The sequence below is a fragment of the Epinephelus lanceolatus genome, chromosome 17, assembly GCF_041903045.1.
Source record: "Epinephelus lanceolatus isolate andai-2023 chromosome 17, ASM4190304v1, whole genome shotgun sequence".
Lineage (NCBI taxonomy): Eukaryota > Metazoa > Chordata > Actinopteri > Perciformes > Serranidae > Epinephelus > Epinephelus lanceolatus.
The window spans coordinates 29,591,119-29,611,670 of NC_135750.1; the positions used below are offsets into that span (position 1 = coordinate 29,591,119).

Below are 20,552 nucleotides of genomic sequence, written 5' to 3' on the forward strand. Positions count from 1 at the left end.
CTTACAAAAATGATGTAGACATTTCTTGCACCACTGCAGGATTTGAATATGCTAAGTGTAGATGCCTTGAGCGTTTGTGTGTGTGTCCCGCAGATGTCATGCCTTGGCCACTGAGGGGCGTTGTTACTGCGGTCTGACAGCTCCGGAGCGGAGCGGGGGCCCTCCTCGTCCTCGTATTGGCCCCAGTTTGAGCAAGTTGAGCGGGCAGGGCAGGCAGGCGGGCGGGCAGCGCTGCAGCTTGATGGGCGGAGGAAGGCAGGGCCCAAAGGCACTGCGGCCAGGAAAAGCGGCTCGAATTACACGGGGGTGCTTGGGGGGGGGGGGGGGGTGACACCCACTGGAGTGGAGGAGGAGGGCAGTGTGTGGAGACGTAAGGAGGAGAAAAAACCGAGTAAACCTGACAAAGCGTCTGAGAAACAGTGCGAGGACTGTCGGCGGAAGACGAGAAAGAGACGCGAAAGACGCACTTTTCACCAGGGGAACGCGCATTGATGGATTTTATGACATTTTGCATCGGACAACTATCCTCTTGTACCTTTTAGACCCCGTTCCGCCTCCCTCGTAGCTGCAAACTTTCTTTTTAGTTGACAAGTGCGCTGCTCGGGAACACTGGGCATGTTTTGCGCCCTGGAAGAAACTTGGTGACGGGGAGGAAAGTTTCGGGGGGACAGCGGTATGGTTTTCCGAGCTGTTTATGAAGGATAACGCGTGTAAACTCGGATTTCTTTGCATGGCATTGGACTACGCTGCCAGTCGGGTTTGGAATATATCCTCTGATCTGAGTTGATGCCGGCTGATTGTGGAATAGTAAGCTGAAAAAGGCAGCGCCTCGCAGATTTTTTTGGTGCATTGTGGAGTTGGAGACATTCCTCCCTCTGGATTCAGCTCATGCTCTCTCCTCCCTTATCTGTGCATGCCAAAACAGAGATCTCCACGATTTTATTCCTCCCTGGTAAGTATTTTCTAATTACGTTTGAACGTTTCTCTCACATTCTCATCTGTCAGGGTTTTGGCTGTCATGGCCAGTAAACTACGTGGTTGTAGAAATGCCTTGCGCTTTTCTGGGTTTTGCAATATTTTGTTCTTCTTCACAGCTGCACAGCAAAAATAATTACAATTTCATAATTACAATTGAATTTACAAAGTTGTCTGAGTAAGAAGTCTTTATTGAGACTTTTCTTTAAAATATGCAAAGTTGTCTATAAGGTTTATTTGAGTTAAAAAAAATACATCTAACAAAATAATGCAGTGCACTTTATTTTTCCACCACCCTAAGTGAAATCAGAGAAATCCTTGTTTATCTTAGGAGAGGAGGAACCACGCAGCACCTTGCATCATCACTTTAAGGCCCATTAACAAGTGTCCTGGTTATTTATTACTTTGCTTAATTTTCTACATTGCATTTATGGTGCCAATTATCCCGTGACCGCAGTTGTTTTTTCACTGCTTGGTGCCGGAGCCCTAAATCACTGAGCAGCTCCAAATGAGCCCCCATTGTGGAAAAAGCCAACTGATTTGAATTTCAATAGGAATTCAATCAGCGCCAAGAAATTTCATTCAAAGCCCGGTTTAAATGAAAGCTGTGGACATGTATGGAGCAAAGTCCCACATGTGTCAAAATGTCATGTCGTCAGCAACATGCAAAAAGAAGTTTATTTAATGAGGAGCACATTATGTAAACTCTTTAAACCATTTTCTCTTAAGTTTCATGAGTTTATAGATTTGATATTTTATTGTCAACTGTCCTTTTACATATGTAGCTCTTAGTTATATTCAATACTTGCTGAAATATTCATTGTTTTGTGTGTGCCACGCGCTTTTAAATGATGGTTTCTGCGTAATTCTGGTCTCTATTCGTCCAGTTGAAGTTTTCAGACAGCGGTAAGCTCAGTGGTTGATTGGTGCACTGATTGGTTTACAATTCATTAATAATTCATACGTCAGAGCTGTAACTACGCAGAATTATTCACCTTAATTGCAAAATCACACCGGTGCACATATTTCTAATAGAGTTAGGATGTCGGGGTGCATTCATGGATTCACCCCGACATCATGTGCGCGTCCACTGTCCGTGTCGCGTGTAGTCCCTGAGGGGGGGAATTAAAGATAAACCAGGCTCCACGTTTTCAGGTTGACTCTGTAGAAGTCAAACTACATGTGTCTTTGCGGGTAAAAACCAATCGATACGTCCAGCTGGAGCAGAAGGAGCGCAGGGAAGCGTGACTTCACCAAACCTCCTGAGACACTTCAGCACGGTTGAACCGCAGATGTCTGGCTAAACAGATTGCTGTGTGAGTGTGTGTGTGTCCCCAATATTGCAATATTGCATTTCAATTAAAGCCTTACTGGTTTCATAATCAAGTCACGCAAATGCAATAAGAGCCCCCTCTTTAGGAATACAATTAACACGGATGCAGCAGCGCGGGCAACAGGTTTGGCGCATCTGTTGCGCACGGGAATAAACGATGTCCATCTAATCCAAATTGGTGCCACACTGGCTGATCTGCTGTCCATCCTGTGCCAGGGATATTTTCAAATCACATTATGCCTCATCACTGAAGAATAGATTTTAGTATTAATTTGATTTAGGAGAATAAGCATCAGATTTGTGTGAAATCACATTTTAATTAACTTACACAAAGTCAGGCAGTGTAATTCAGGGATACATCAGACTGGTTAGACTGTGAATACTAAGACCTACAGAGCTCTTAATTGGTTTCTCTAAGACACAATTCAATGCATTTAATTATAGATATGAAGTAAAGATAGATGCAAGTTGTGTTGACTGCTGCTGCCTCACAGCTTCGGTATGTCTGTGGCACGGCTTGTTTGACAGCATTGTGAAACCCTCTGTGTCTCTGTTGCTTTCTCTCGCTCCATTTTTTTTGTCTCACTCTGTAAAATAAAGAAAGAATGAAAAAGGGTTCAGAAACAAGGTCTTTGAAATGAATTATTCCACACTAACAAATGTCCTTTTTCTCACTCTTGTGTCCACCTCCTCTGTCATCACTCGGCCACCTTCCCTTCCTCCTTTTCTCTCCTTCATCTCTCAGCCCAGGTGATTGGGTGAATTCCACTGAGTGACAGGCCGACCCAGCAGCAGTTGATGGTTGGGTGGACCCCCTCAGATGGGATCAGTGTCCAGGGGGAGGTGGAGAAGGGGGGTATGGGGAGCGCTTGCCCCCACTAACGGGATGGCCTCGTGGGCCTGGCTGCTGGCCGCTGTCCTGCTGTCCCTGCTGACCGTCAGCGTGGCCCGGCCGCCCCTCACTGGCACCAAGGAGGAGGAGGCCACTTTGGAACCTGAAGGTAAGCGGAGGGGGATGGGGAAGGACTAAAAAGAAGAGTGTGGGAGGTGGAGCAGGGGGGGGAAACCATTTGTTTGGTTTGTTTTTAGAGAGCAGGTGTAGCTCTGTCAAGTTTGTTTTCCCTACTCAAACCTTGAGTTTTGGTTAACTCTTGCATCCTTTCCTTAGAATTCCTGTCCTTAACTTAAATGTCAGTGGATAAAAAATCTAAAATATGCCTCCAATGAACTAAGGGGTATTTCTCTTACATCCATTTTAAGATAAAACAGTTGCAAAATAACAAGGTATCACTGTCACTTGTACACTTACAAGTTAGTATTTTATATTTCTTGCAGAGGAGACCGGTCTTTTGAGCCCTTCTAACCATATAAACTTCACTAAAAGTCTAACAAGTAGAAATAGCATTCATGTGAGACTTTCAGGAGATTAAAATAAATACACTGAAAAGGAAACAACTAACCTCAGCATGGCGAGCCTCTTGTTTTCCTCACCATGAGGCGTGGGATTCACACTTTTATGTTTTATTTCTCCTGCTGATGTCTGTGGTAGTTCAGGGTATACTTGAGTGTTAAAGGCAGGTTTGTGACCCCGCATGGGAGGACAAGGGAGAGCCGTGAAGGAGGGTGGGACAGTGTTTATGCTGGCATTTTCTCTCATGCCCTGTTTGCCTGGAAAGACGCACAAAGAGGGAGGGAAAGAGAAATGAGAATACAGAGTTCAGGGCTTTGCTTTGTTTCTTCGAGTCACGACTGCCTGTCTGCGTTGTTGTCTGCAAAGTTTGTGAATTTAAATGTTATAAACCCATGTTTTTTTATTAGTAAAAGTATAGGGAAAGCTGTTTGTGTTTTGTTTTTTCTTGTCTTTTGAGGCTTCTCCGTTTTCTGTCTCCAGTCTGGTCAGAGACTAGCTAATTAGAGTTGTTGTGATGGATGGTGACTCACATTCCAAAGCCTTTTGTTCCCAGGCTTTTAATCAGCATGCTAATTGTAAGTTGGGCCAACAACAGAGCATCACTTTTTTTAAGCCACCTCCCCCATCTGTCTCTCTCCCTACACACACACATACACGCTGTACCTTGTCTTGCCCTTTGCCCTTGAGGTCAGGTATCATTCTTACCTACCTTGATGAGAGGCTGCCTGCGCTCTCCTCTCTTGTTGATGTTTTTGTTGTTCTGTCGCAGACTGTTTGGCTCCATGCTGTTGAGTTCAGAGCCCCACATGGCCCGGGAGCTTTGCTACATGGGAGGACAGAGGGAGAGTTTTCCAGAGTTATACAATCCTCCAGGAAAGGTCTAAGAGGATTTGTGCATATTTGACTTCTTCCTTTAGATGGAGAGATTACAGAGCGCTGGGCTGCGGTGAAGTCATGTGACTGGAGATTAAGAGGCTAGACCTGGGGGTCACATGATGAGGAATCAACGGGGCACAGAGAACCCTGGCCTGCTTATCTGATCCTGAGTCAGTTTGCCTGCTACACACAGCAAACATAGATTTTATTTTTCAGCTGTGTGTGATTGAATCAGTGCGTCCACGGATCTGGTTTGTTGTGGTCTCCTTGCGATCACAGCTCCTGGTGGGATGTACTGCTGTCACCTGTAGGGTATAGATGTGAGGGAGACAGCTGGTCCCGCCTTCTACAGAGACATAGGATTTCCACCCCCCCTCACCCCTTTTGCCCTGCAGCCTGGGTCACACCACTGCATGTGTGTGGGAGCAGTAATTGCTGTAGATCCATCAGATTGCATATCAATGTTGTCTCCATAGAGTCCACGCCTGCACCCCTGGTGGCCTTGCTAGTTTGTTTACCTGTGGCTGCTGTAACAGTAGAAGTAGAGCGAGCGCGCTGGTTAAGGCCTCCACAACAGACCTATTGTTGTCCCTGTAGCTACTTCAATATCTATGGGAGTGTTTACCTTGTCCAGGCGCTCTCCGCTTGCACAGTGATTAAAATACTCTGACTGAGCTGAATAACAATGGTGCCAAACACAGCAGGTGTGTGTCTTTAACATTGGTATTCTGTGCTCTCTGGTCTGTTCAGCCAGGGCCCTCTTTGCATTAAAACGTGGAATAAATGTGGCATCAGGCACACTGACTGGAATGAAGGCTGAATGTGAGTGCAGCTGACAAAAGTCAGCTCATGGTCTGGCTGTACTTTCCTGTTCTCCCCTGCCAAATTCTGTTCTTCAGAAAAAGCTCTGATCAGCATGGAGGCAAACACTTCAAAAGAGTTGAGTGGTTAAATAAATAAAGGCTGCATTATGTGTCAAGGATGAGTCTTTCATTCTCAGACAGAAACAAGAAAAGGATGGATACTTGTTGACAAAAGACAAGTTGTGTTTCATAAAGAGTTTCTGCGTACAGTAGGAACCTAATTGCCTTCTTGGCATATCTCTGTATTTATTTGCTGCATGATTTCTACTCTTAATCAAATTTCCACCAGTACGCTGCGTACCTTATTTCACAAGATACATCGTCTGCTTGTGTTAAACACAGCAGTAATTGCCTTTATTTCATTAACAGTCATGATGATCATACACTGCTAATTAAGATCATACATTGTAGTAGACTGTTGGTGGTTGTGTGTGAAAGTGGGAATGTGAAGGAGTTGCTGTGCTATCTACACAGCAGGGGTACAGCGGTAAAAGTATAAAAGAGTCAGTTGGCCAGTTAATGACACAGAGTGTGTGTCTGTGTGTGTGTGTGTTTGACTGTGGCGATGGCAATGGAACTGAACTCCAAACAAACGCAGTGTGTCGGCCGGTGGTGTGACCGGGGGGGCAGTTGGGCGGAATATACGGCCCTCACACAATGACTTTTATTAGCCTGCCGTTGGCCAGTGGTAAACTTGAAGGTTTGAGTGTGTGTGTGTATGTGTGTGTGTGGACTGTTATTTGCTTTGGCTGATGTGCCAGAAAATACCTTGTCACTCCGCCGCTCGATCCCACACCTGTCTGATAAGAGGCTGGGAAGAGCTGCGGCCTGTGCCAGCTTGTGCCTCAGGTCTCAGTGGACTGTCCGGTGTGCGGCAGGAGGCAGAGTGGAATCTGAGCCAGCATGGATAGGGGAGGTGGTGATGGTGGAGGAATAACACTGACTAAAACTACTGATTAAAATTAAAAAAAAATAGATTAAGAAATGAGACGCTGAGGCAAAATCAATGTTGCAATTTCCTAAAGTAGTATGCATTTTACTAGATAATGTTGCACCTACTATGTAAGTTTTTTTTAGAGTAGTTGCTCAGGATAATAGATCATCCTTTGATGTGTTTCTGTGCGAGGCACTGAACCTCCTGCAAGTAATGCCACTTGTTATGTTAATTAGTATATTAGAGTTAAAACAATTAGTGGAAAAATAATCAACAACTGTTGTGATATATTCAATTGATCATTTCTATAATTTTAAATGTAAGAAATAGTAAAAAAAAAAAAAAAAGAAAAAAGCCAAACATTTTCTGGTTCCAGCTTCTCCGCTGTGAGCATTAGCTGCTTTCCTCTGTTTTATATCATTATAAACTAATTATCTGTTGGTTTTGGACTGCTGGATTGACTAAATAAGACATTTGCAGATGTCACCCTGAGCTCTGGGAAGTTGTGACGGGAAAAAATAATTGGCAGATTCATTGATTATGAAAATGGAAAATAGATTAATCTCCAGAGGCCAAAGCAAAGAAGAGGGAAGCTCGACCCTGAGGGTCAATAGAGCTTCAACTTAAGAAGATTTTGGGAGATAAGGGGTTAGCCTGTGGGTTAAAGGGGTCGGGTGGGGTTCAGGGAATTCCTTGATGAGGGGTGGAGGGGTGGGTGAAGCAGAGGGGCTGTTGCCATGGACGCCAGCAGGAGCCAGTTCATGGAGCTGCTCCTTTGTCATAATAAAAAAAGCTAAGGAGGGATTTGAATGTGAAAAGACACTGACATCAGAAAAGAGGGAGAGACAAAAAGGGGAGAAAAGTCCTGGGATTTGACTACGTGAGGAGGATACAGAGGAAAGAGGAGAGGAAGAAAGGAGGGATAAGAAGGGCAGCAGAGATAATGTGATTTGGCAGTGTGTGTGTGTGCCTGTTGGTCTGCATGCATGCTGAGTGTATGCCTCAGATGGCAGTCATTACATTTAGTCCGCCTGTCCCGTTGTGCAGAGCGCGACAGACAGGGAGGAGATGGGAGAATAGATTTGCAGCCGAATGTGCCTCTCTGCAGAAGTAAATTCATAAGATCATTTACGTAAGGAAATCTGTCGTAAACTCCCCTTTGCCACTTTGCCAAGCCTGGCTCTCGCTGGCTTGACAGACAGACAGACAGACAGACAGAGACATACAGTCGAGCAGACGTCAAGTAGATGTTGGTGGGAATTGCTCGCTGCATTTTGCCGCAGACACTCAGGCTGCGAGACTAATTATCGTCAGCCAAGACGGCGTGAGTGAGGACAAAGCCAGGAGTGGACAGCCTGAATCTATCACACCTGATAGACACTTGTAATAGCTGTCAGAGAGCGAGAAAGATGGGTTTTGAAATGGAGGTGTGCTTCAGGAGAAGAGAGGCAAAATGATAGTGGTGATGGAGGGAGGGGGAGAGGGGAGAAAGCTGTTTGAAAGAAATCGAGCAAAAGTGTGAGTGTGTGTGTGTGTGAGAGAGAGAGAGAGATAGCGAGGCGCACGCCCCCTCCTGCGGTGCAGAGCGGGATGAAACTTTGCAGAGATGAAAAATCTGCAGTGAAGTGTTTCAACTCTTCAACTCAGCATGCATCCCTGGACCCTTGTAAACTCTCCTTAAGGTGTGTGTGAGTGTGTGTCAGAGCCTGTATGTCCTGGTGTGCACGTGTCTGATTCCTGCATTTATTAAGGTGCAAACTCTGTATCTTAATTTTCTCAGTGTTGAGGTTTCTTTAGGTTCTTGCTGCATTCACTTTGTGTGTGTGTGTGCTTACGTGACACAGGTTCCCATGAACAATTGGGCATGCTGGAGGTGTCAACAGGTTTGGGAAGGGTCAGGGTTAGGTCAGCAGGGTCAGTGGGGGGTGGAGAAGTGTGGGAAGGGGGGAGGGAGAGGGCAAAGCTGAAGGGGGAAATGAAGGAGCAGCAGCAGCAGGAGGAGGACTTGATGGAGGGGGACAGATGGACACAGCAGAGATAAGAAAATGATGAAGGCAGAACTAACACGTGCATGCTTTCTTTAATCAGACACACCATTTGGAGAGATTCCTTTCCTCTCCTCTGTATTTATTTTCTTTCCTTACATGTCTCCTTCTTCCCTAGATGTCTCCTTGTAGTGTAACACACATGTGCATCCATGTATCTGTATCATCTTTCTATGAAGCACCTCAGTACCGTCCCTATTTCTTCAGTGTGCTGACACACAGAGCGGCCTGTGTGTGTGCATATATTCCAGGTGTTGCGTTCCTACGTCAGCGTCATTGCGGGGATCTTGAAATTGTCCATACCTGCTTACTTCCCAGCAGATACCTACACTGCTTTGTGTCCTGGAAGTTACGACATCTCTAACTCTACAAAATCCTAAATTAAACAGCAGAGGAAAAGCTGAAGCCAGTAATAATATTGGAGTAAAAGGCAGTGGCCCCCGGTGTGGAAAACCATGTCGTAAAAGGTAGCGGAGACAGCTCCCATCAATCAGTGCAGGAGCTCCACCTCTTATCAGACCACACACTCAGAGTTGGGTGGAGAAGGAGGGGTTAATTATTTCCGGATCGAAGGAAAGAGGGAGAGAAGAGAGAAAAAAGACAGTTCAGGAACTGTACCTGTCTGTGTGTGTCTACTTGCCCAGGGGGAGCGTTTAGAGGCTCGCACACATGCCTCGACCGCTGGCTTGTGTCGGAATGACTTTCCCTTCCTGTTGAGGCTAGAGTGTGTGTGTGTGTGTGTGTGTGTATACTTTACATTTAACACACATGTAAGGCCAATAAAGGGGGTGGAATGTTGTTGAAAAGGTGTATTGAGGTACAGGAAAGGCTGGGAGTGCCACTGCCTCTATAATTACACCTATCAGTCTTCACTCAAACACTACATATACCTTCATCGCTGGCTTTTTCGTATGCTTTTCCATTGTTGCTACTTTCCCCCCCTTAAATCTTTTTAATCCCTCTCTTTTTTTGCCACTTTCACTCAGTTCCCTCTGAAGAAAAAACACAAACAGACATTTTTGTGCTGCAATAAAAAGAACTTGGAATTTCTTCCAGTTTTTTTTTTCTCACTGGATGGTTGCAGAGATCGTTTGAGCTGAGTGAATGTACACACTTGTGCATGAATGTGTGTGTGTTAAAGTCTGCAACAGCCTCAAGGTGACTGGAATTGGCTACAGTATATGTAGCAGAAGCCAGCTTGTATTTCAGGCAAGTTTCCCCCCCTTTTGCTCAACACTCAGTCACAGACTAGAGTTTGCACAGAAACGTTTAAATCCGTCCTGATGTAGAAGTGCATGTCTCAGCTACGGACACTCTGAATTCCCTTTGATATATTGGACATTCACCTTGTTCCCTCCGTGCAGTTGTACAAGTCAGAGGACACGGTGTACACACATGCACTCGCAGGCGGACTTGGATTTTCTCCCAGAAGTGAAGGTTTTATGCACTTTGGAGTCGACAGGAGTTTCTTGCTCTCTGCCTTGGCCGGCAGATCCTGTGCAGTGGTTGCAGATCCTCCATGGCCATGTTATTAAAGAGAACGATGAAGAGAGAGATGGAAAACAGAAAGTCAAGCAAGGTCAGCCAGGGTCAAGGTTTTCGAAGCTTAGGCGCAGAGTCAAAACCAAGGCGACGCCAAAAAAGAAAGCTCCCCCCATCCCCCACCCCCACCCCTTTTCTCCCTTCCCCCTGCCTGACAACCGCTTCCGTCCCAGACCTTTTTGGCTGCTTTCTTCTCTGATGGGCAGACGTGCTGGAGTTTTATTACCTTTTTTTAGGATCTGTCTGTGCTGCTCCCTACTCACCCACACACACTGGCTGCTTGGCATCTATGTTAAATGGGATGGATGTTAGTTGTGGGGGGGCTGTCTCTCAACACAGTGACGTCCAATTCTCACCTGCTCGCAAAGCATCGATTTTTTTTTCTCTACACATGTTGCTATGGCCGTAACTGCATGCTCTATGAACGCCAATCACACTGCACACCTGATAACAGAACAGTGGTATTTTCTAAGGGCTCCATTTCAAAGAACTGACTGGGAGTTTGTGGTAACGACATGGTGGTGTGATGGTTTAAAAAAAAAATGGGCCTCCTCTTTTCTGTATTGCTCCTCCTGCATAAGTTGATTCAAGTGCATCCATTTGGGGGTTATGTGGTGTTTTTGTTTCTTACACTATGGCTTGTTTCTTCCTCTCCCACCTCTCCTTCCTCCTTCTTGTGCACCCTTTTCCTTCTCCAATCTGTCCTTCGCCTTCCCCACCCCACCCATTCAACCTCATCCTCCTCCTCCTCCCCCCCTCCCCATCCGCTCTGCAGAGGCATCGAACAAATACCAAATTTCTAAGCCCACGGTGTGCTCGGTGCACCCGGGGGAGTTGCTGAAGCTGAGCTGCCCTCTGCCGCCGACGGGGACCATCACCTGGACCAAAGACGGCAGCTCGCTGGGCACCAACAACCGCACAGTGATAGAGCAGGAGGTGCTGCAGATCCGTGATGCCACGCCCAAGGATTCAGGCCTGTACACCTGCACCAGCGTGGGCAAAGACACGGTCTGCTTCATAGTGAATGTCACAGGTGAGTCAGGGATGAGAAAGGTCAGGATGGGACAGGAAGTTCAGAGATTTAGAGTTGGACTGAGTGTGGTTGAGTCCAGGAAGTGGCCATGGAGTAGATATGGTCAAGGGCCTACATATATTTTTTCTGTAGCTCACAAGATTCATCTAAAAAGGGCCCCACTCAAGCATTTTTTTTTACAAATTTGTCTGTGCAAATCTGCACGAAAGGGACTGCATGAAAAGTTCTGCATGCAATATTGTACGTGTGTGCATGCGGGTTGCCAAAGGTTGGCAGTAACCGTGGTTACTCTGTGCAGATGCCATCTCGTCGGGGGATGATGAGGACGATACAGAGCGTTCGGAGGACACTGGGGCAGACGGAGAGCAGATAAGTAAGTATAGTAGGGATGAAAAGAAGGATGAAAGACTTAATAATGCGCCTTTCTTCCTCACCAACTCCTATAGATGAGACGCACTTGACCAGGGCACACTTAAGCAACAGTAGAAGCCAGTGGCTGCACTTTTGTGACCCTGTTCTCTCTCCACAACAGCTCTCTGTCTGTCCAATGTTGTTTCTATCGTGAACTCAACCCTCACTCTCCTAGGAGCTACTGCTGTTTTTTCAGGACCTCCCCTGAGTAAAATTAGCAAATGCAGGACCCTCATCCTAGTGAAAATAACCATAGTTTACTTCCTACAGTAGCATTTGGGAAAGGGAAGGAAAATACAGGGAAAACTGGGAAATGAAAACAAGGAAATAAGCAGCCACACAGTGTGACGTGTTCCACTTGTATCATATACTGTATGATCATTCAGTGATGCCATGTCACAATGCAAACAGCTACTCACAGGTGAGATTTAAGTGAAACAACCAAAGATGTCACATTGAAGTGTACATTTTTGGCAGTGACACCCCCAAGGGGGGCAGGGGGACATCAACCCCCTGATACAATTGCTGAACCTCCACTGTCACCTCCAATGGCACCCGCCGGCAAAAATACTTGGAGGGTGATTTTTAAGAGGCTGTAGTGCACTCATTTTTAAGCTAGTGTAAAGGTAGGAGTATCTTGTGAGAGTAGACAACCCAAGGCATCCATAAGTAGCAACCGCCAAAATAACTTATCAGGAAGCGGGCTAAGTAACACTTCAAATTAGGCTAGGCTAGAACAACTGGCGTGGCAGTCTTCAAGGGAGTCCCTTGAATTCTCACCTCAAGATATCTGAATGAAAATGGGCTCTATGGGTACCTATGAATCTCCCTTAAACTTGTTAGGACTTTTTCACAGTGAATGTTTTGCTCCTTACAACCAGTCTACTACCACAAATTAAAGCTTCATGTTTGCCTTTTTGAAGAAAAGGACAATCAGCCTATTTGAAGAACGCGATTCCTTAACTCTCCATATTGGCATAGTTTTCACCTAGCCTACATGCTACAACAGAATAATAGAATTCTTGAAATTCAGTTACCCCCATGAAAAATTTATGGGAGTGCCGCTGTGTTTTGGGCATGGCAAAAAATCAACAATTCAGCACTTGAAAGTAGCATTTTTCCTTCCTTTGAAGCCATATCCCGGTCTAAAACAACAATGAGCTGTCCTTAACGGCATGTCAAAACTTAAGTCTGGAATGCTGATTGTAAAAGCCAAACACTCACACAGACTTAATCCCTAAGTGAAATAATCTACTTAGCTTTGTCAGTGTTTATTAGCAGAGTTCAGACTGTGCGATTATGATTAAGGCAGGAGATAGTGCCTATTCTTTTGGGATCGGGAGGAGACAGCTGTTAGCAATGCCAAAACTCATGTCAGCTCTGCACCCACATCTCTGCTACTCTATACCTTAGCATTCCTGTCTAGGCCTATACTGTGAGATTTTGGAGTGTGTGTTGTATAGCCTGCGTCTGTGTCTCTAGGGAAGACAGAGATTCCTGACATTCCTTCAGCTAGTGTCCCTCAGGTAGTCAGGCCTCATGGAGCCAGCCAGCCAGCCAGTCAGCCAGTCAGTCAGCTGGGCTCATCCATTATGAAAGACAACCCATCTGGACTCAGTTACCCACCTGATGGGCCTATGTGTGTGTGTGTGTCTGTGTGTATGTGTGTGAGAAAGAGAAAGTTTTTACCAAAGTTATGTGTTGGTGAGTGTCTGGGGTAGTGATGTGTTTATGTAGCCACGTGCACACATGCATGCGTTCCCATACACATACACTCGCTCAAGTAAAGATGAGGGCTTCCACATCTTGTTAAAATTCTCCACACGCATCGCGTCTCACCGTGAGTCCTCCTCCTCCACTTTTGGGCTGACTGTAATTGCCTGAAATCCATTAAATATGGGGGAGAGAGAGGAACTCAGCAAGAGGAAAAAAATGGGGGGAGAGGGAAAAGATCCAGCCATTCTGGTGGTAATAAGCTGTTTGAAAACAAAGGGAAAGCTGTTCTGGCAGTACAGTCGCATTTTCTCGCCGTGTGTGTTTCTGAAAATTCAAAACCAAGATTATTATTAAAAGAAAGGCGGAAGAAGCAGAGAAGGAAAAGAGGCAGGGGGAAGAGGAGGAGGGGGGGCGCGTTGTTGGATCAGCACCAGCTTCTCTGAGCATGGCGTGGAGCCTTGGCCTCGGGCCGAGGACTGGAGTGAGGGAGGAGGGTGCGTGTAGGCGTGGGAGGGAATGAGAGCGGAGAGTGCGGGGTGTAGCTTTATATTCGTGGCTCTTTTTTTTTTTTTCGTCTTCTGGAGCTCTCAGAATGGGTTGGGCATCAGGCCACTGCAAAACAGAGCATTTTGATTTGACTTTGTATAAAAGATTGAACAACATAAGCCGGTCCAGAGTGTTTGTCCATTGTCAGCAGTGGGTGGTGTTATTGGAGGAGACATGGAAGAGCCTCTACAGGGATCTGTGAGGGAAGCTGTGTTTAGGGGAAGGGTGAGGAGGGTGGGGGGACTGGAGGAGGGTAGCATTGATGTCATTATGAAGTTCAAGAGCCACGTGGAGCTTTGCTGTCTGCGTTCAATCCTGTTGTTGTTACAAAGTCTCTGTCCTGTTGGCGACATTGCTCATTATTGTTTACATCATGACTCATTGTCATCGTGCCTCCCCTTGAGTTGAAGCTGCGCGGCAGGATTTTCATGGAAGAACAGATCTGTCTCAGCAGTATAATTAAAGTTAAGACCGAAACATAAAAACATGCAGCTTAAGCACTCGTGCACCGCCCAGAGGGAATAGTTTTTATACTATTAATGAATAAATATTAGATCTCCACTGATGTCCTGTTAGTCTTTGGGCTGTTGCGGGTACTGAAGTAGAAAAAAATCTGTCTATTGAAAAAATAAAAAGGTATTCGAGGCCTCCAGTGTGCAGCTTTTAAGTTGAAGGTTATGACCACTGTTGGGAAACAAATTAGAGATTTCTAAAATAATGTCACAGTATTTTGAAAAGAAAATCATATTAAGGGAATAAACTTGTACGTTTATGAGAAATAATATTATATTATGACGATGATGTCATAATTTCTAAAGAAAAAATGTGGAAACAAAGTTGAAAGGTTACAACAAAAAAGTTCTGACAGAAGTATTTTTAAAAGCCCTGAAAACCTATTTATTCCATCACCTTCTCACAATAAATAATGAGGTCCTACATGAACACGCAATTTTCTGCCAAAGTTTGAGCCGTTTTGGCAATGTCACAACTGTGATTTCAGTATTTTTATTTTGTCTGAGCTCAGCTCTCTTGTTTGAAGTGGGTGGGACTCAAGTGGAAAAAGTTGATGTCACATATTTCTGTAAACCAATCAGGATTTATCAATATTTGATTTTGAACTTTGAAAAACTGATTGTTTGCAGGCAGAGAAGATGCTCCTGCTTTTTAAACTGTTCAAAAACCCTTTGGCTAAAAAAAATGCTAGGATGTTTCTCTTCACTCATGAAAAGCTGACATTTTGGAGAAACATGTTTTTTACAGCAACAATACTCTTGACACTGAATTCTCAAAATCTCACATTGTTTCCCCAACATTGGCCCTAAGGTGCTTTGTTCAGCCTGCATAGATGCATACAGTGAAGAGGAGGAATGAGGAAACATTTCAATGTTGAAATACAACTTTGGGTCACTAATGGATTTATTTCTCCAGAGGAACTTAGAGAAAAAAATCTTGACTCATAGCACAGGAGTTCGATAACCTCAGCTCACCCCAGGCAAGCTTAGGATAAACAGCCGTGAGTGGGGATCCGGATGCACGGGGCTTTGGGGGGAGGCGGGGGTTCCTGGAGTCCACAGCAGTTGGGCCAGTGAGAGTTTGGCTTCATCTGGAGAGAGGTCTGAGGGTCTTCTCGTTTGAAGTGCTGCCCCTCCGGACGGAGAGCATGGGAAACAGCCCCGCTCACCTTTCATGTCCCAACCCCATCGTCCGACCTGGCTGCCAGTTTGGGGTCAGAGGTCGTTTCGGAGAGACAGCCTCGCAATGGGCCGGTCTCCACCTAATCTGTCTCTGTCTGAACGGACGGAGTGATGACAGGGAGAGTGAATGAAGAGGAATGGCGGGGACCAAGAGGTGAAGATGCAGGAAGAGAAGCACAGATAGTGAGAGTGAGAAGGAAGGGCAATGACTAATTATAGTTTGAGCACTTACCGTATGCATCCATTCAGGAAGGAAGAGCACTGTTTACTGACTTTACCATCCAAGTATGTGCGACTTGTCCGGCTGTGCATGCCAGAGAAAATGATGGGAGGTGTCTGATAGTATGCAGATTGGACAGGCAGTAACATTCTCCCGGGATTATGTTTTAGGGTCATACTAAAGTCAGTAGCGGTCTTATCTGTGGGTATTCCCTATGTTGCTTGTACTCCTGCTATACGGAGAGGAAGTGATGGTGTGGAAGACCGTTTTGGTTGTTGTTTGACTTTGAGTTTTTCTTCCCCTCTGAGCCCCATCTGCTTAGGCAATCACGCTCCCAGGTGCAGAGAGAAAGGGCGGGCGGGGGGCTCGGAGGAAAATCCAGCTGACTGAGAGACAGAAATTGGGAGAAAATAGGGAACTAGAGAATGGACAAAACACAGGGAAGGTGACAGATTTCAGTGGGAGAAATAGTAACATTTTTGCCATTGATAAAATCTGGGCAAAAGTGTGTGTTGAGAACTCTGAAACCCTTCGTTAAACGTGACATTCATTTTCTCCCCTGATGGCACATAACGATTTTCCAAGGGTGATAAGCATCCCTGGCCCTGCCGTGTATATCTAGCCAAGTGACAGGCAGATAAACAGGGGAGCTATGGTAATTGGAGGAAGTGAAGGGAGAGAAAAAAAGCTGGTAAGTGGAATGAGATGAAATTGAATGTGATGGTCTAGTTACCCTCTTGGCAACGCCCAGGCACATTCTCCCCTCAGAGCTGATGTTTTTTCCCCCTCTGCAACACCCCGCCGAGCCTACAGGGAAAGTGTGTGTTTTTATTTAACTGTGTGAGTGTGGAGCTCTGGGTTGTGTTATACAGACGGAGGATCAGTCAGTGTTGCCAAAGAGGTGTGTGTGTGTGTGTGTGTGTGGGGGGTGTCTCTGGGAGTGTTAGGAATGGTTCAGGTTTGGCTCCTCCGCTGTCACGCTTCCATGTATATCTGCCTTAGTCAGTCCAAGCCCCCGAAGCCAAACTGTTAAATCTCACCCCGACTGAACACCAACTGTTCTCTGGTTGTAGGCGCTCCGTATTGGACCTCGTCAGCAAAGATGGAGAAGAAGCTGCATGCGGTGCCAGCTGCCAACACAGTCAAGTTCCGCTGTGCTGCAGGAGGCAACCCCCGGCCTAAGCTGCGCTGGCTCAAAAACAGCAGGCCTTTCCGCCAAGAGGACCGCATGGGAGGGTATAAGGTAGGATAAACAGTAATACATCATGCTTTTTTATTACAAATGTCAACTCACTGCTTTTTTTACTGCTTTGTGCGCTGCAGCACTTTTGGCCATTTTGCGAATGTATTTACAAGGGACGTCAAGCCTCCTTCTTCCAATCATTCTCTGGCTGTCCTTTCGCCCCTTCTCCACCCTTCACTGGAGAGACGGGAGGAGAGTAGACAGAGGAAACGAGGGCAGGGTTTCTGGTGTGAAATTGGAATTGCTCATCCGTGCGCCTCCTCTCACCAGGATACTTTGCAGAGCCTCTCACTGTAACTCGAAATGGTTCTTTACCCCCAACAATTAGAAACTTAAGCCCAGGACTTAAGGGTTAAATGCCCCCAGACAGTAACGTATAGAGAAGGTAGGTCGCGTCAGGGTTGAACTGAGTTGAGAATGCTGATGTAACTCAATCAGGGAGAACAGGTCCCACTGGCTTTGGCTGGAGACTAGTATGTGATTCTAGCGTGTGATTCTGCTGTTTTTAAATGTGATTTACAAACACTGTTGCTGCGCTGGTTAAAGTTTAAACTGAAGGATCCTGGCTGTGCAGCTGGCTGACTTTTCATTTAACACAAACCAAAATTCAAATTAAAACTAGAAATGAACTCCAAAGCATTCCCTAATTCTTGGAAGGAGGACCAGAACAATGATATGTGTGTATGATGTCAGCAGTTGACAGAAATGAGTGCGACTTTCCATACTGTGGTTCCTTATGAAATTGTCTCCCACTAGTCCCATTTTGGGAAATAAACAGTGTGAGTTGATTTATACATGCTGAAAATACCTGATTCTGTATGTCATGGGAAAGTAAAGCTTGTGTGGTTGTTTTATTTCCTATTAGTATAAAAAAAAGCCTGCAACAACTAGTCTTAATGTGAAGAATTCCTCCCCTATGACAGAGTCTATTTGGATTGCAGTTTAGCTATTTTGCTCCTGAATTCCTCTTTGTCTCTCTAAACAAGCAGCATTTACTGTATATGCTGGAGCCACACTGATAGAGTGGAATAACAGTTGAATCAGACAGTTATGAAATTAATTTATGAATAGATCCAGTGGTGCTGAACATGTCCGAGGTTCCTGGTTAATGACTGACGGTTTATGAGGAAACACATCTCCCTGCCAGGAAAGTTTAGGAGCAGATTATGTTGATGTCGCTGCTAATGTCGCTTCCCCTTGGCTTTCAGCGGACTCATTACAGCGTGGACAAAAAACAGCCACGACGTGACGGAAACGATACAGTCGGGCTGTCAGATACGCTGCGGGCAGCTCGTTTCTCTCTTTTTGTCAACAAATGTTGGACAAAAGCTGTACCTGAGCCCAGCCCTGCAGTATAATCTCTCTATTGTGTGAAATGTAGGCCTATGCAAGCAGTAGCTGCAGTCTCTCTTCAGTGTGCAGACGGAAACACTATTGTTAGCTCACACCTGTGGATTCCACACAGGGGTGAAACTATTTTTGCAGATAATGATGAATAACTGTGTGTTTGAGACTGCTTAGAGTAGATGGGTGGGGTTTACCGCCCAAGATAACAGTGACTGACAGAAGAATTAGACAGCTAAAGGCAAATAAGGGGTCTCTGCTAGGTGTGTTTGTCAACCTAAAAATTGTATCCTATGTCATTTTAGTTTTTTACATCTACTTTTCAGAACTTCCAAAAGGACTAAAAAGACAATATTCTGATGTTACAGAGTCATTTTGGTGGAATCGGCCTGTCGTCAACCTCCATATTAGCTCCCAGCCCTCTGCATCAGCTCTCATCTTCCACTCTTCCAATCAAATCCCCTCCATCATTTTCCTTCCTCATCTTTGTCACTGTTAATGTCACCTGCATTTCTCTGCAGTTGTGTATGTGCGCATCAGTGGGTGAGTCTTTGTTTCCATGTGCTCATAATGAGAAACCCCTGCCTCTCGTACCCAGGTGCGTAGCCAGCACTGGACCCTGATCATGGAGAGCGTGGTGCCGTCGGACAAGGGCAACTACACCTGTCTGGTGGAGAATGAATTCGGAGCCATCAACCACACCTACACCCTGGACGTAGTGGGTCAGTACCATGCACAAAACACACACCTACACTGAGAGAACACCTGTGAGGCTAAAGAAGGAGGAGTGGACAGATGGAGGGAGGGAGAGGTGGAGAAGGGGAGGCAAGCGGGAAAAGTTCTCACAGTGAGAATGGCGTATGTGTGTGTGTGTTGTTTGATGGCCCAGGTGCACTCTGGATGCAGGTGCAGGACAAGGAGTGCTGCCAAGTGTGTGGAAGCTAAAGCTGCATGTGTCAGCAGTGTTAATGTAGTAACCAATTTATATTATTTGGGTTATTATATTAAATATGATTTTATTCATTTAGGTAAATCTGATGGTATTTTGTGCCTATGGTCCAGTTATAGTGTGTATGCGGCAGTCTTCTAACATGATCTAGTTGTTACATTCAGTCTGAAGCGCCAACTTGGTGGTTCTGCTCTTTGTGCTAATTACCCATCTAAACTCCAGCTGAAACATACTCAAATATTTATCGCTAAAGGTCAATATAAAGGGTCATTTCACCCAAATCACAAAAATTATTACTGGAACTACTTTTTATTGGAGAAATGATTCCCCCCAAAAATTGCTCATAGTCATGTCTGTGGAATATCTCGAATAATTGGAACACAGTTTCTGGAAGGAAAACCACATTGTTGTCCAGTTTTTCAAATGCAATTTTCCATGACTTGAGCACCACAGCCTTGGCTAATAAATCAGAAACTATCTGCGTGGCTCAATACCACAAGAGGCAAGTGGAAAGATGTTTTTTTGTGTGCTTTGGGTGACGTGACCCCGCAAGGTCAGCTAGGGTATGATGGGGACTTAAACGGATGACCGTTTAGTGTCACTCTATTAGGACACAAAGTGCTGGCCTCAGCGCTATTACAGCGAGTTCAGACCCAACTCAGTCAACCCCTCACTATGACCTTTGGAGCCCAGAAAGCAAAGATTGTTTTTCTGCTCAGTTTGCAGAATCAATGCGGGGCAGAGAGCGGGGACAACAAGGGGAGTGGGATAAAGATTGTAGATCAATGTCTTCTTTGACCTCACTCAAACCACAATACAAGCAATCAGTACACATCAAAGTTTATCTGACACAGTTATTCCTCTAAAGGCTGGTCAATAGTCCACAGATAACTCGGACAGACGTGCAGCGGCAGCAGTTTGATTCCAAGAAGAGCATTTAAGGGCCACTGGTCACTCCATGTCTGTGTCTCTATGTAGAATTATTCTCCAACTGTCACCATTGTCCTGAGCAGACTTACTGTAATTACACACTTCTGTTTTGATTAGCGTCTCCATGGTAATAAGGAGTATTATTTTCCTTATATCAGATGGAGATTTAATACCTGAGGGTTTTTGGACAATGAGCGTGTAGGCACGTGCACACAAACACATGAAGGTCCACACACGCACACACATGCTCCCCAACTCCGGCCCCCTGCTCTGCTCCCCTCTGGAGTTAGCTAAAGCTCTCCTTCAGACTGCATATTTCTGTTTTTTGTTCTGTTTTATTGCAGAGCAGTAAACCCCCTCCACGTCTGGCTCCACAGCCACTGCCCCCTGCAACCTCTTGCTTCATTTTCCTCCATTATAGTGAGGTGGACAGAGGGAGGAGAGGGGGAGAAAGAGAAAAGGAGGGGAAACAGAGACAGAAAAGGCT

At 45.5% G+C, this 20,552-nt stretch overlaps 1 protein-coding gene and 1 long non-coding RNA gene across 7 annotated transcripts in view; one reads left to right on the top strand and one right to left on the bottom strand.

The window, feature by feature from the left end:
- Positions 1 to 321: 321 nt before the first annotated feature.
- fgfr2 (fibroblast growth factor receptor 2) overlaps positions 322 to 20,552 on the top strand; it is a 42,067-nt gene continuing 21,836 nt past the window's right edge. For 4 of the 6 annotated variants that reach the window (XM_033614024.2, XM_033614025.2, XM_033614022.2 and 1 more), the window contains exons 1-6: positions 322 to 952; positions 3,054 to 3,309; positions 10,755 to 11,012; positions 11,311 to 11,385; positions 16,673 to 16,842; positions 18,785 to 18,908. In XM_033614024.2, the coding sequence (XP_033469915.1) occupies positions 3,129 to 3,309; positions 10,755 to 11,012; positions 11,311 to 11,385; positions 16,673 to 16,842; positions 18,785 to 18,908 (808 nt within the window). In that variant the 5' untranslated portion in view covers positions 322 to 952; positions 3,054 to 3,128. The remainder of the gene's footprint in view (positions 953 to 3,053; positions 3,310 to 10,754; positions 11,013 to 11,310; positions 11,386 to 16,672; positions 16,843 to 18,784; positions 18,909 to 20,552) is intronic. The other 2 variants (XM_033614026.2, XM_078160957.1) reach the window with 2 other exon arrangements.
- Positions 3,597 to 4,584, bottom strand: LOC144458445 (uncharacterized). The gene is made up of 2 exons (XR_013487927.1): positions 4,429 to 4,584; positions 3,597 to 3,976 (listed from the first exon to the last, which is right to left on the bottom strand). It is a non-coding gene; the product is annotated as an uncharacterized LOC144458445 (long non-coding RNA).